Here is a 13,439-nt window from a genome sequence, read left to right on the forward strand (position 1 = left end):
CTGTCAAATGTAACATTGTAAATTACTGAGACATGCTTTTATTGAATTGTTTAGCTTAGAGTCCCTAAAAGCATCTTAGGTTTCTGGAGAGGTGATCTATTATTTCATTCCCATTGGGTAACTTGTGAGCAGTCAGATGCATCCAAAAAAACTTCAGAGCTCGTCTGTATGAAAACATGTTGTAATACTGTCATCGAATGAGCCTCAAGCTGAGAAAGATTTGTGTTTTGTGAGGGTGTAGCAGATACTGACATGTTGCATTTTCTTGATTTATCCCTTCTATTTTGAGGGACAAAAAATGCTGATGCATGTGTGGGTTTTAATTAGGCCCATACAACTTTTTTTAAATGCTGCATAGCTGAAGATCTTGTAAGTGACATGACCAGCTCAACAACTGGGTTTCATTAGACAAGATGTTACTAATTAAGTGTTTTTGCTGTTTTAGATAACCCAGCTGAAAATTGAGAACAACCCCTTTGCAAAAGGCTTTCGTGGGAGTGATGACATGGAGCTGCACCGGATGTCCAGAATGCAAAGGTAGCTATAGAAAGTTTTAAATCTGTCTTTTTTTTATGCACTTTATATTATTCATGATGATTTTCTTTATTGATGGCCAGCTTTGATATGTGGAAACAATGACACAATCTGAATGATGTCAAATGAGCAGATAAATGTTGCAGGGATTACTGACATCCTGGTCACACTGTCACTTAACAAGCCCCACTTTAATCCTTCAATCACCCAAATGCAAGCCAGTTATGAGTGTTATTTTCAGTGAGTGTTATTTTCAGTGATGTAAGTGTAGTTCTTGATCCTCGGCCAGTTTTCATGCTGAAGACTTTTATGGCTGATCTGGCAGAACCTCTGAAACACGACAGCAACATCTCCCTTCCACACAGCAGGATGTTCCAACTGCTTATGTGTCTGCTGCATGTGTGTGTTGAACTGGTGGTATGGCTCAGTCCGGCAGCCAAGGCAATACAGGACCGCATTGCTCTCTTGCTATTATTCAGTCCAGATGAGGGATGGAGCATGCGTCCGTGCTGCGTGGAAAACACATTTTCAAAGGAGAAAATCTGGTTTTGAAACTCACGGCCCACTCGCTCCCCCCTTTTGGGCAGCAGATACAAACGTTGTGTGTATTCAAATGTAAAAAATCCCAAATCTGAAAAAAGGAAAAACTGGCTTTTCCATAAGGTGCTAAAATCCTACCTCCTACCCATAACCTTTATTCTGAGCCACAGCATAAAGGTCTTTGCAATTAGGCGTTTCAGATTAATGTCATGGTTTATGCTGTGGAGAAAAATCCCTGGAAATCCAGGGAGGGATTTCCATACTTTCAAGTACTGTTTAAAAATCGCACGCTTGATTGTATCAGACACACGTTAAGATACTTTAAGTAGGTGCATGCCACAATTTAATGCGACATTTTGAGTGAAATGCATTTCACCTTTCAAAACTTGTAAATGTATAGAGCATGGTGAGAGTCCAAACCACACCATCAATCTTACATGCCGTTGTCCAATCCTGCCGCGTACAGTAAGCTATGCACGTCTGCTCTTGGTTACAATGTTGAAGGGAGAGCTTATTGCAAAACCAGGTCACTGTTTCAACTGAGGGGATCCCTGAAATCAAAGAAGCAAAAGTAGCAAAATGATCTATTGACCGATCCTGTGGATTGATAGGAGTGAAATGCAGGCTGGGGTTTTCCTCAGAGTGTGTCACTGTGTGTCGTCAATGGTTGTGAATGTTGTTGATTGTCTGTATGGACTGCACAGGAATTAACTGTTGATGTTGTTTTCTAATAAAACTGTTTTACACTAATATTCTAGAGGGTCACCTGCAGATAATTACTAAAACCTGCATTTGTTTGTGTGTGTGCCTGCGCATAGTACCAAGGAGTATCCTGTAGTGCCTCGCAGCACAGTGCGCCAGAGGGTGGGTTCCAGCCAGAGCCCGTTCAGTGGCGAGGTCCAGGGCATGGCCACCCCGAGCGCCCTGAGCTCCCAGTACTCCCAGTGTGAGAACGGGGTCACAAGCACCTCACAGGACATGCTGCCTCAGTCTGGCTCCTACCCCCTGCCACATGAGCACGGCCAGGAGTACCACTGCATCAAGAGGAAAGGTAGGAGACAAACACAGCAGTCACTATCCATATCCATTGATGTTTACACAATGGTTCTATTACAATATGAGCTGCCTTTGCAAGCTGAGCCTTTTAATTAATTGGGTAAATACACAGAGTCAGCGGTTCTCAACCTTTTTCGTGTCAAGGACCCTTAAATTGTTGCACATTAGGTCACTGATTTCAATTTAATACGATTTCGCGTCAGTGACCTCCATCCGAAAACATTTGGGTTGTTAAATATGATTAAGACCAGAATATAGCTGTTAACTGCAGTTAATGAGCTAACCATGACAGAAGTGAAGCCCGTGATCAGAATAGTTAGTTAGTTTTTAACATTTGTAGAGGACACATATTAACCTAAGATGTCTGGTGGTCCCTCTCCAAACATTTTGAGCATCCATCATTTCATGTCCTGCATTCTGGTGCATTTCTATGCAGCAGTTTGTGCTTTTTGTGCATCAATTTATGGTGGAATTATCATGGGACTTCCTGCTTCAGCTGTGTATAGTTTCTTCATCTCCTTTCCATTTTATGCCAGATAACAGTCATTGCTTTTGAGGCTGAAAACAGTCTCCACCTTCTTTACCGTTGGCGTTGTTGCATCTATGAGTCTATGAGTCTTTAAGTCGTGTTCTGGCAGTTCATCAAAATAAAAGAACTATTTTTTTATTGGGGGTACAAATGCACATGTTCTAAATACTGAGAGGGATGTGCCCACTGCTATTACAGTTTATTATATATTAACAATTTCCCATTTTTTTGGGGACCTCCTGAAACTCAAGAACCCCTGATTTAGAAACACTGCTCTGAGTGATATGCAAAGAAAAATGTGTGTATTGTAATTTTCTCACTAATGAACCATATAACAGTAAACATTAGTAAGGGTCACATGTGTTATTTACAATCACCTCCTATATATATGGACACGTTTCATGTAGACTGTGGCCACGTTCACACAGATTTTATACAAAATTATGCTAAATGTGTATTTCTGTATTTTATTTTTTCAGGAACAGCACACATTAATTCAAATTAATTATAATATGAATATGCTTTTGCCCAAACTGACTAATTTTCATGTGCCGTCCGGTATCACACAGTATAAGTATGTCGTAACAAACACAAAACAATGTTTTATACAAGTAAAACACAGTTCAAATTTGGTATACAAGGTATATAAACTATGTGCATAAAAGGGACTATAATTATCCATGCAAAAAATATGTTACAAAATGTTTTAATATATTTTTAAAGCATCTAAATGTGCATTTTAACACTTGTATATTTGTTTTTCTTGATTACCTTTAAATTAGCAGAATAGTGGATTTTTTTTTTTTATTTTTTATTTTTTGGTGTCACTGAGACGTTAAACAGAATTTAAAAACAAATTATCATTTTAAAATGGTTCATTTTAGGTTAGTGACATAAGTTGTCTGCACACTGTTTACATGACTTAGGGATAACACTTCAGTAACACTCTGTAATTCTGTCTGCAGTGGAGGATGACTGTCACTCAGGTGAGCACAGCTATAAGAAGGCCTACCTGGAGAGCTCGTCCAGTGAGGAGGACCATTACTACCGTCCTGTTGGCTACGCCCAAAGCCTCGGCCTGGCCGGTGGGCCCTACCGCAGTGAATCCAGCCAGCGGCAGGCTTGTATGTATGCTAGCGCCTCGCAGGGTGCCGAGCCAGTTCCTAGTTTGGAGGACATCAGCTGCAACACTTGGGCCAGCGTTTCACCCTATGGGAGTTGCTCCGTCACCACCATGCAGCCAATGGACCGGCTGCCCTACCAGCACTTCTCTGCTCACTTCACCTCAGGGTCTCTGGTGTCCAGACTTGGCGGGGTCGGGGGCCACGCCTCTCCGCAGTTGGGCGACGGCCACCACGCTGCCATGTACCAGAGCTCCATGACCCACCAGACTCTGGGCCGCCAGTGCAGTCCTGGGGCTGGGATACAGTCGCCAGCAGCTGGCCTACAGGGAAACGAGTACCTCTATACACACGGCATACCACGTACACTTTCGCCACACCAGTACCACACTGTACATAGTGTCAGCATCATGCCAGAGTGGAACGAGAACAGCTAAAAGAGCTTTTTTTCCCACACTCAACAGAGAAAAAATTCAAAGGAAAAACAAAAAAAGGACCAAAATAAGGCAGGGTTTAGATGAATTTATATTTATATTTCTAGAAGATGTGTTGCTGATCATCTTAATAAGATCAGGGTTGGTTCACTGACAGCAGTGGATTTTTTTAAGATGGTGTTGAAGTAGGAAAGCAAGCATCTTATCACTTAACCTGTTGTGACAGCATCTGCACTTATAAGCAAACAGCATAAACATGAACAAAGAGGAGCTGGACCACAGCATACACAGAGACTGCTGCAGTGCAGACAAAGTGAATACAGTGGGAATCCAGACCCTGAACAGAAGAACAAAAAATGCTTCAGATGCTTTGCCAGCAGCCCCCATGTTGATGGGGTTCTTGTGCGGTGGTGTTTTTTGGATGTCAAATTACAAAACGCTTGTTTTGTATCCATGTCCCGAGTTTATATTGAAGAGAAAAAAAAGACGTTTGTCTTCTGTCACATTATCCTGAGGTTTCATTTTCTTTTAAGTTTTTGTAGCTAACACCTACTTTGTAGTCAAATTGCTATAAGTTAAAAAATGAATAAGCAGATGGGAGCTTTTGTTGTGGCTCTTTGGTGAATTTGCTTGCTCTTAAATCTGTCCTGTTGCTGGGTACATTTACATGAATGTCCAGGATTGAATCTTAATGCCATTATGAGAAACATGACAGTAAAAATCACAAGTAGGGCAGCCCTTCAATTAATTCATTTCTTCATGCACGGAAAATTTCGGGTGGACACCCTTCCTCAGCGTTCAAACTGGCAGTAGTGTCACAGAACACAGATGAGCTCTACAAGATGAAGCACAAGAATGTAGCCAATGACATTGTGACATCCCAGTTTTTGCCATCATATCCAAAATTTAATCAGCTACTTTTTACCTCTCAGTTTGCAAGGTGCACTGAATTAAAGTGCAGTGCAGGCATGCCGTGAAAACGTGACTCAAACCTTGAAAAACTTTCAGCTTTATTCATACTAGTGAGAGTTAATGGAGTGGAGAAAAAACTGATGTGAGTTATAATCCAAAGTGTAGAGGGCTTATTGCTGTCTTACAGGGATTGTTTTGGACCAAAAAAAGCTTAATTACACAAATTAATAGTGTAATTTTAAATTGGAACTATTCCCATTGGCACCAAAAATAAAATATGTCATGATTACCAGTTAATGAATCGGCATTGGTGAAGTAAGATTCAAAACACAGCACAAGCATCAAATGTGATTTCAACTCTAAATGTGTTTGTATAATAAAATATATTTTCCATGCCATTGTTTTAACATTTATAAACAAATCTGGTCTGAAAACAGGATACAGTAATGGATTCTAGCAAACTCTGTGCCTTCAAAGATAGTTTGTTGTTCTGCATTGTCCTGCTGCAAAACCTTGCCACAGTCTTTGCGTTGTGCATGTGTGTACCTTGTTACATTGGAAGAAGAATCTAAATTTTAATATTTATTTGGATGGTATGATATAACACATGCTCCACTGGGCAATTGGCTGTGACAATCTACAGCATTTCATTTCATAGTACAGTTTGACAAAGGTCTTTGCATCTAAATATTTTGCCCTCTCTCTGACATAACTGCCCTGCAAAGTTTGAAGGAGATTGCCTATCTTTGTGTAAGTTCTAGTTGTGTGTTTCATGCAGTCTCATGCTGTACTCAGTGAATGTTTGTGCTTTAAAATATTTTGTATTAATCCCCAAAATGGCACTTCTCTGACAATCAAACTAAATCAACATGTACCACATACAGTAGAATGTAAATTGCAAACAAAATTGCCTTGACACACATAATAAAGCAAGTCAGTTTCACCATACAGATGAGTGTATGTTAGAGGTGTGTTTTACATGTGGACAAAGGCAAATTTCTAAAATGCGTATAGTTGATGGAATGCTATTTGTCAATAGTATTTATTTTTCAACTCTGTAAATCAGCTTGCTCCTGCATAAAAGATAAATGGTCCCATTTCTTTCTTTTTTTATAGCCTGCTTCTTATGATTGTTTATAGGATTTTCTAATCATACTTATATAGAAATCAGGAGAATACTATACAGCTGTCAGAAAGTATCAAAATAAGATTGAAAAACATGGATAACTTTGTAAATAAACATGTACATAACAGAATACATGCAATAAATTTAAAACATTAAAGCAGCGTTCTTTTGTCTGTTTATGCTAAAGTCTGTCCATGCTTATCTGACTCCCAGCTGTATAGGCAAACTTTCTGTTGCTGCTGTCACACAGGTGGACACAGCGCTCTGCAGCCGCTCTCCTCTCACGTCTGCCTGGTCAGCACAAGCTAACACAACAGCAGCTGTTAAACCATCCAAAGAAACTCCGACTGACACTGAAACAGCTTGAGTCTGTCGTTAAACCTGTTAATAACTGTTAAGTAACATAAGCCATGTGATGCTAACAGCCCTGTCACTTTGTGGGTGTAGGTGGACTCTCACCAACTGTCCCCAGTGCAGAGCTCACTTTTCCTAGCAGTAGCCTCCTATGGTGGTGAATGAAATTATATAGGCTCCATTTTTATTTCCATATAAAGATCCAATCAGAAGTGGTCACTCGAGACACATGGAGATGCATTCTAACGCCAGGTGTCAACCGACAAACTTGAGCTGTCATCTTATGATCAGCTCACGCCAAGATGCATGTTAGTAAACAGACTCAGGGTTGCAGAAGTTACTGACATCTCACCGAAAAAGGAGTGAAAGTGAAAGGGTGCCATGTTTCTATCACTGCTGATCGAAGCTGGAGCCGATAAATATCTGTGACTACTGGCAGAGTCATTTGTCCGGGGAATAAATGGTAATTGTAACCTTTCCCACTAAAGACAAAAGCCAGATGTTAGTGGGTGTTAGTGGGAAAAGAGCTTTACTAACTCTGCTTTACTGACTCTACTGCTTGCCTCGCTGCACCTGTCAGGGCGGGACAAATCAAGTCTTTATCATTGTTATTTGTACCTGGGATCTCGCATAATCTTCAAATGGCTCCACCCACCTTCACACTGAGCAGAGGTCGAATCGGAATGACTGAAAACACCTGTGTGGATGTGCAGGGCCTTTAAACTGTGCTGTACGTTGTCTGTAAACCAAACATTATTTGCCATAGGACACAGACACCGTGAGATAGCATCAGATAAATGCACTTGCTGGTGGCAACTAATTACTGTATATTGTTCCCAGCATCCCTTAACCCTATAGATAATCCCAGGGATTAGATGTCTGCTGTCTGGACAAAGTTGTTTGCTAGCTCAGCCTTTTCCCCCCAGTTTTGTGTAAAAAAAAAAAAAAAAAAACTAGGTCTGTACAAACACTGTTTATAAGGTTGATAGTTTAGCAGCCAACTGTTTGTGGCAGTTATCACATCGTGACTGTTTCTGCGGCTTTTGTGGGCTTTTAATAAGCTTTTAACTAGGAAGTTATGTAGTGTGTATCACGGTTGAGTGGACATGGGCGCCCTCAGTCACCAGCGAGGGGAGGGTCTCCGCTAAAAGCTACTAATTGAGTCACTGACAATGATAATACAGTATATTGAGTTTAAAGAGTCTGTGTAAAGATGTCTTCATATATTTACCTTCAGTGGCAACAACTGCAACATGCTATCTAACGTAATGTTCATTTACCTCTATCAGCATCTTGTCACTGACTGAAGCCAAGTTATGTCCCTCTTTCTCTGGTGCCTGTTTTATTTAATCGTTTAGGAAGAGAGTGGAGGGTGGAGTGGAGATAACACATCCCACTTGAGTAAGACTCATAATTAGCCACTGATGCGACACACCTGGGGGGTGCTGGGAGTGCAACAGTGAAGATGTGTTGATTTGTAAAACAACAACAACCAGGCCATTTCATAGCAGATGTTTGCATGATAGGAAAAGCACAGGTGTAAATAATAAAATTTACAATGGCTGGATTCATTTAGGTGATTCAGTTTCAGGATGATGGTTTTGTGCACGCTGACTCACTGTCACACCACCATGGCTTTTTTTTGGGCAAACCATTCCTCTTTGGTGGAGTGCTTTAGTTAAATTGAAGTGGAGGGCGTAACACAGATAAAATTATTTTTACAAAAGTTCCTTCATCACAAATTTGTGATAAGTGTGAAGAATTTTAGACCAGGTTTTAACAATGAAATTCTTTATAGCATCATTATTGCCCAGTACTTTAAATTGTTATAATATATGCTATATACAGTAGCTTATTAGTATTAATAGTTTATTATTATTATTTGCAGTCTAAGTTCATTTATCTCAACTTAAATTCCTCTCACCCATGTTTAAAATAATTTATTTACTGGTGACAGAGTGAACTTTAAATATAACCCACGTGCCAGGAGGCAGTGATCATGTGACTATGTGCTGCAGGTTGTTGTGATGAGAGAAAAAGATAAAAGTCAGGAAACATTAGTATAGAGAGCAATGGAGTTTTCTTAGTAAAAAAGGTTGGGGTGATGGATGAGTAAAACAAACACAGGACTTTGACCCAACAGACCAAAGTTCATGTTCCGTGTGAAACCAAATATAAACATTGTTATTTTTGGTTATGTACCTTCATAACGACATGCTGTCACAGTAAAGTACACTGTCTTGTTATGTTGCATGTTACATTATGTCAATGCCCAACCATGATTCTTTCACTCTAAAAATGATTTATGGGGTTAGTGGATAACACTTAGAATAAAGACTTTTTTAGCATAAAAAATTACGTTTGTTACATTAATGTAATTTAGTCAGTTGACAACTTATTTTAAGAAGTTGTTCAAAATCCAAAACACTTTTGACATTTTTCAGTAGCGTGGAATAAAAATGAATACATTGGAATATAAATAACAAAATAATAATAATTTGACAACCACATAAATAATAAAGTATAAACATAAAATAATAATAATTTCACCACTACATATCACCACAACTTTTGGATCAATATTAAGTTGATTCAACTTAATTAAGTTTTTCAAGGTCAAAGCAAATCATGTTGGATGTACGTAACTATTTGAGTGTGTCACACTATACGAGACTCATAGCATTGGCTCAATAATGAACTACTTTTAAAAAATGCATGCAAATTGTTACATTAATTTTTTAATTGAGCTGAACCAGTGGACTCATCTGTACAGTGCAGCCTAAAATGGTTCATGGAGTAAGTGGATAACGCTGAAAATAAATATGCTTTTCAGCATGAAAATTATGTTTGTAACATTTATTGTGTTTTCGTCAGCTGACAACTTGGATGAATATTATGCTGATTTAAATGTTAAATTCAAAGTTTTCAAAGTCAAAGCAAGTCATGTTGGTTGTACTAAACTAAGTGAATTCATCAGATTATACAAGACTCATAGGACCTACTCTATAAGGCCAAAGTTGGAACTACTTAAAAAAGATGCATACAAATTGTTATCTTAATTTTTTTTAAGTTGAACCTATGGATTCCTTTACAGAGTGTAACCTAACCAGTAGGGGTGCTAATCATATAAATTATGTGCGTCACTTTTCAATCATATGAATCATTGTATTAGGATACAGACAGGTTAAGAAAAACAGGTCACATATGAAACTGAAACATTTACAGGAAATTAGAAAATGACAAATCCTGCACTGTCCATTTCCCTTCCCCCATCCCTTGACCCTCACAGTCTCTTGCTTTCTCTCCTATTTGTCTTTCACTGTCTCTACCCATCCCTCTGCCTCTTCATCTCCTTTCCTCCCCGTGATCCTGCTCCCAATCCCTCCAACCTCCCCTCCACTCTCTAGTGACCTAGACTCCCAGCCTCCTTTGATGTGAGCGATGTGACCCCTGCGCTCCAGATGCCCCTACACCGCCAGTCTTATCCTCTCCGAGAGCCGGCACAGCCCACAGAGAGGGCCAGTCATTAACCCCGCACAACCCGGGCCTCCCCTCCACTGCTTAAACACATGATGTATCACAACACCCACCCCCATGCATCCCCCTCAGATTCACCCAAACATGCATGTGTGGGCGAGGGCCGATGATGCAATAGGCTCTTTAAACATTTAAAGAACGGGTCAGCTTTTCAAAGGGAGGAGCTGGAACCTTTGGCCACTGCTTCAGTTATCATGGTCAGTGGTTGAAAGTCTGGTGATATGTCATATGGAAACAAATGAATGTCTAATGAATGGAAAGCCTGGATGATAAATGAAACTTCACACTGGTACATCGCTGGTTTATTTGGATTATGAGTGTATATCTTTGCCATACCTGTGCTGATAGGGTTAGATAGGATGGAAAAAACAATCCTTTTATCTGCTATTGATGGAATATGATGAAATGCAGCAACAATCTTAGGAGAACTGTTTATTAAAATATGTTGACACTTAAATGAGTACAATCACATTGGAACAGCACTGAATTCCTCATAACTACATCAAGTATCTTTCAGTAAACCCTACATCTTTTTGTTACTTCAGCAGAGAGAAAATTAAAACAAGTCATCTCAGAGTAATGATGAGTCATGGCCTTAGTCAACCTTAAATCTGAAACCTAAACAAATCATAGTCTGGGTGCCCCGCATGACAAAGGAGAAGAGTGCAAGAACAAGAGCATTCCTAGGGGTAGAAAAACGAGGGAGGGGATTACTTTATTAAGATGTACTGAAACACAGATCACCACAGATGGATGAGCGCCTTGCACAAAGAGGGTTTTCAGAGAATCAAATCCATCTCGTGCAGGAGTCACAAACATCTGTTTGAAAAGTCAAACTGTTACAACTTTGGGTCTTTCATTAGAAGCTGGGAGCCTCCTTTTGAAAACCTTTGGACAACAAGCTAAGACATCAATGTCAGAGGGCTCTGTCTAAGCTTAAAAAGACAAAGAGAGAAAGAGACAAAGAGGTGAGTTCTCCTAATAACCACAGGGCTGTGCTTCTTCATGGAACTCTAATAAAGAGGCTCCAACCTGAGCCTCAATCGACAGAGCATCTGGAACATCCACGTAAGGAGGCAAATGCTAATATTGCTCTTGCTGGCAGATAAAATAAAGTCTAGCACACTTTTCTTGGCACATTTCCAGGGCATATGTTTGATGCTTGGTTTGAGACTTCTGGTGAGATGGCAGTGGGGGTCAGTCTGGAATTAGGAGAGCCCTCCATCAGATAACACATTTTCTGGTTCATGTAAAGATGTCCGGCATATCAACGGAGACATGCATCACAGTGATGGGAAATCTGCATCTGTGCACGGCGGCCAGTCTTTGCCTCCGCAACCAGCCGAGACAAGTCCTGGGATGGGAGCGCTGAAATGGGAGCACAGACCCTTCCATCTCCCTCCATTCAGTCTTTCAGCACCACTCCTGGCCAGAGGCCTGGGAGAGAGTGGGAGGAGAAGGGGGAGGGCAGGGAGCGTCCTCCGAGAAAGGCAGATGGGGATGGTGCAGCAGTGATAGGGTGAGAACCAGAAAGTGTGTTGGAGGTACAAAGTAGTGTAAAATGTGTTAAGCCACATCTACACGGTAGCAGGGAACATTTAACTCAAACTGCTGGCTGTGTGATTTTGCACATAAGTACATTTAAACAACCATCTGCCAATAAATAACAAGCTGCAACAGTTAAGCTTTAACCTGTCATAGTGCAATAACTGCACTGTTATAGATACATATATATATATATATATATATATATATTTACTTAAATTTACTTAATTGTTTAACTATATTAAAATAGGATATAGGCCTATATCATTCTTGATATAAATGAAAATACTGGTATATTTGATATTGAAAATATTGATATGTTGTTAATAATAGGGTGCAAATGATCCAGCACCCCTTAAATCATTTTTGTTTCTTTCCACTCTTCTTTCAATACATTGCAATTACAGAGCAGTTCAAACAAGTTTTGGGATTTTCCCCTCCATCGATGGGGAAATAAACACAGGATGGATGACAGATTAAACAGATTATTTTAGTGGTCATACAAGTTGAGACTTATTTCCTATCATTTTATCATGTCACTACACTCAAAATACAAATGTAGAGAGGTGGTGAGAGAGTCTGTAACCATCACTCATTTGCCAAAAAAAGGGACACTTTGCGCAATAAACAAAGGTAATGCTGACTTTGACTAATAGTTTTATTACTATTTAAATTTTCTATAGTTATCTCATTAATATCGTTATTGCATTAATATCATTATTGTGAAATTTTTTGGCCACAATAATCATGTAATGAAAATCTGATATCGTGCCAGTTCTTAGATAATATTTATTTCCAATAGGACATTGCAATATCCATCTTTATACTGACGATACCATATTGTATGCCTTACTGTAAACCTGCCCTTCTCTAGGTTACAGTCTGGTTTTGATGACCACAGTACATCAAAATGTCTAAATGTTCCCATTTCACAAGAGCATGAGCCACTTATATTCCTACTCTGATCCACACTCATGGTTTAGGAACTTGGTTAGATGGAACACTGCACTCAAAACCTTAAAGTTAGAGAAAAGTTTGTTTCTCCTCTTATAACTAAAAAACATTACATTTCACAATTGCATGTACACATAAATTAGATTATGGAGATATCACATATGTTTATGCTGCTTCCATTACTCTTTAACCACTGGAAGTCATTTAATGTAATGCCATTTGATTCATTTGTCAAGAAAACTCATTACTGTGAGTTCTATGGAAAGGTTGGATAGTCACCACTAATATGAAGAAGGCATCAGCATTCCTGTGTTTCTACTGCCTGTATAACACCCTTAGTGAAATTCAAAATGAACAGCCACAACACCAGACCTTCGCATAGGTTAGCTTTAAAAGTAGAACCTGGGTAGAAGTGGTGTCCAGTACTATGCACCTTAGTACTGGACTGGACTGAAAAACAAATAAAAACTTAGAGACATTCATTCCTTGGAGGTACAGTTATTGTCAATGAAATATTTGCTATTGTTTTGATAAGTGATCTTAAGTGATTGTTTTAATAAGTGTTCCTGATGTTAATGATCAAGATCCCCAGATAAATAAAGCATAATTAGCAAACTAACTACATAGCAGAGAGGACCAGCACATTAGAAAACTGATATGAAGACGAAAATGAAAGAAGCGTTTAAGAGTCTCAGTGCATTTTCATCTGACAAGAAACAGATTATGGTACTGGTGAGAAAAATTGTTTTTATCATGTAAAAGAATATTGAGAAACCCAGTGTGACTCTGGGCCAAAT

The 13,439-nt window shown here is 39.4% G+C and overlaps 1 protein-coding gene across 1 annotated transcript in view; it reads left to right on the plus strand.

Annotated features, from left to right (window-relative positions):
- tbx5a (T-box transcription factor 5a) overlaps nt 1–6,241 on the plus strand; it is a 30,710-nt gene extending 24,469 nt beyond the window's left edge. The window contains exons 9-11 of the mRNA XM_049604374.1: nt 446–537; nt 1,893–2,125; nt 3,625–6,241. Coding sequence (XP_049460331.1) covers nt 446–537; nt 1,893–2,125; nt 3,625–4,217 — 918 coding nt within the window. The 3' untranslated portion in view covers nt 4,218–6,241. The remainder of the gene's footprint in view (nt 1–445; nt 538–1,892; nt 2,126–3,624) is intronic.
- The last annotated feature ends 7,198 nt before the right edge of the window (nt 6,242–13,439 follow it).

The sequence above is a fragment of the Epinephelus fuscoguttatus genome, linkage group LG18 (genome assembly GCF_011397635.1).
Source record: "Epinephelus fuscoguttatus linkage group LG18, E.fuscoguttatus.final_Chr_v1".
Taxonomy (NCBI): Eukaryota; Metazoa; Chordata; class Actinopteri; order Perciformes; family Serranidae; genus Epinephelus; species Epinephelus fuscoguttatus.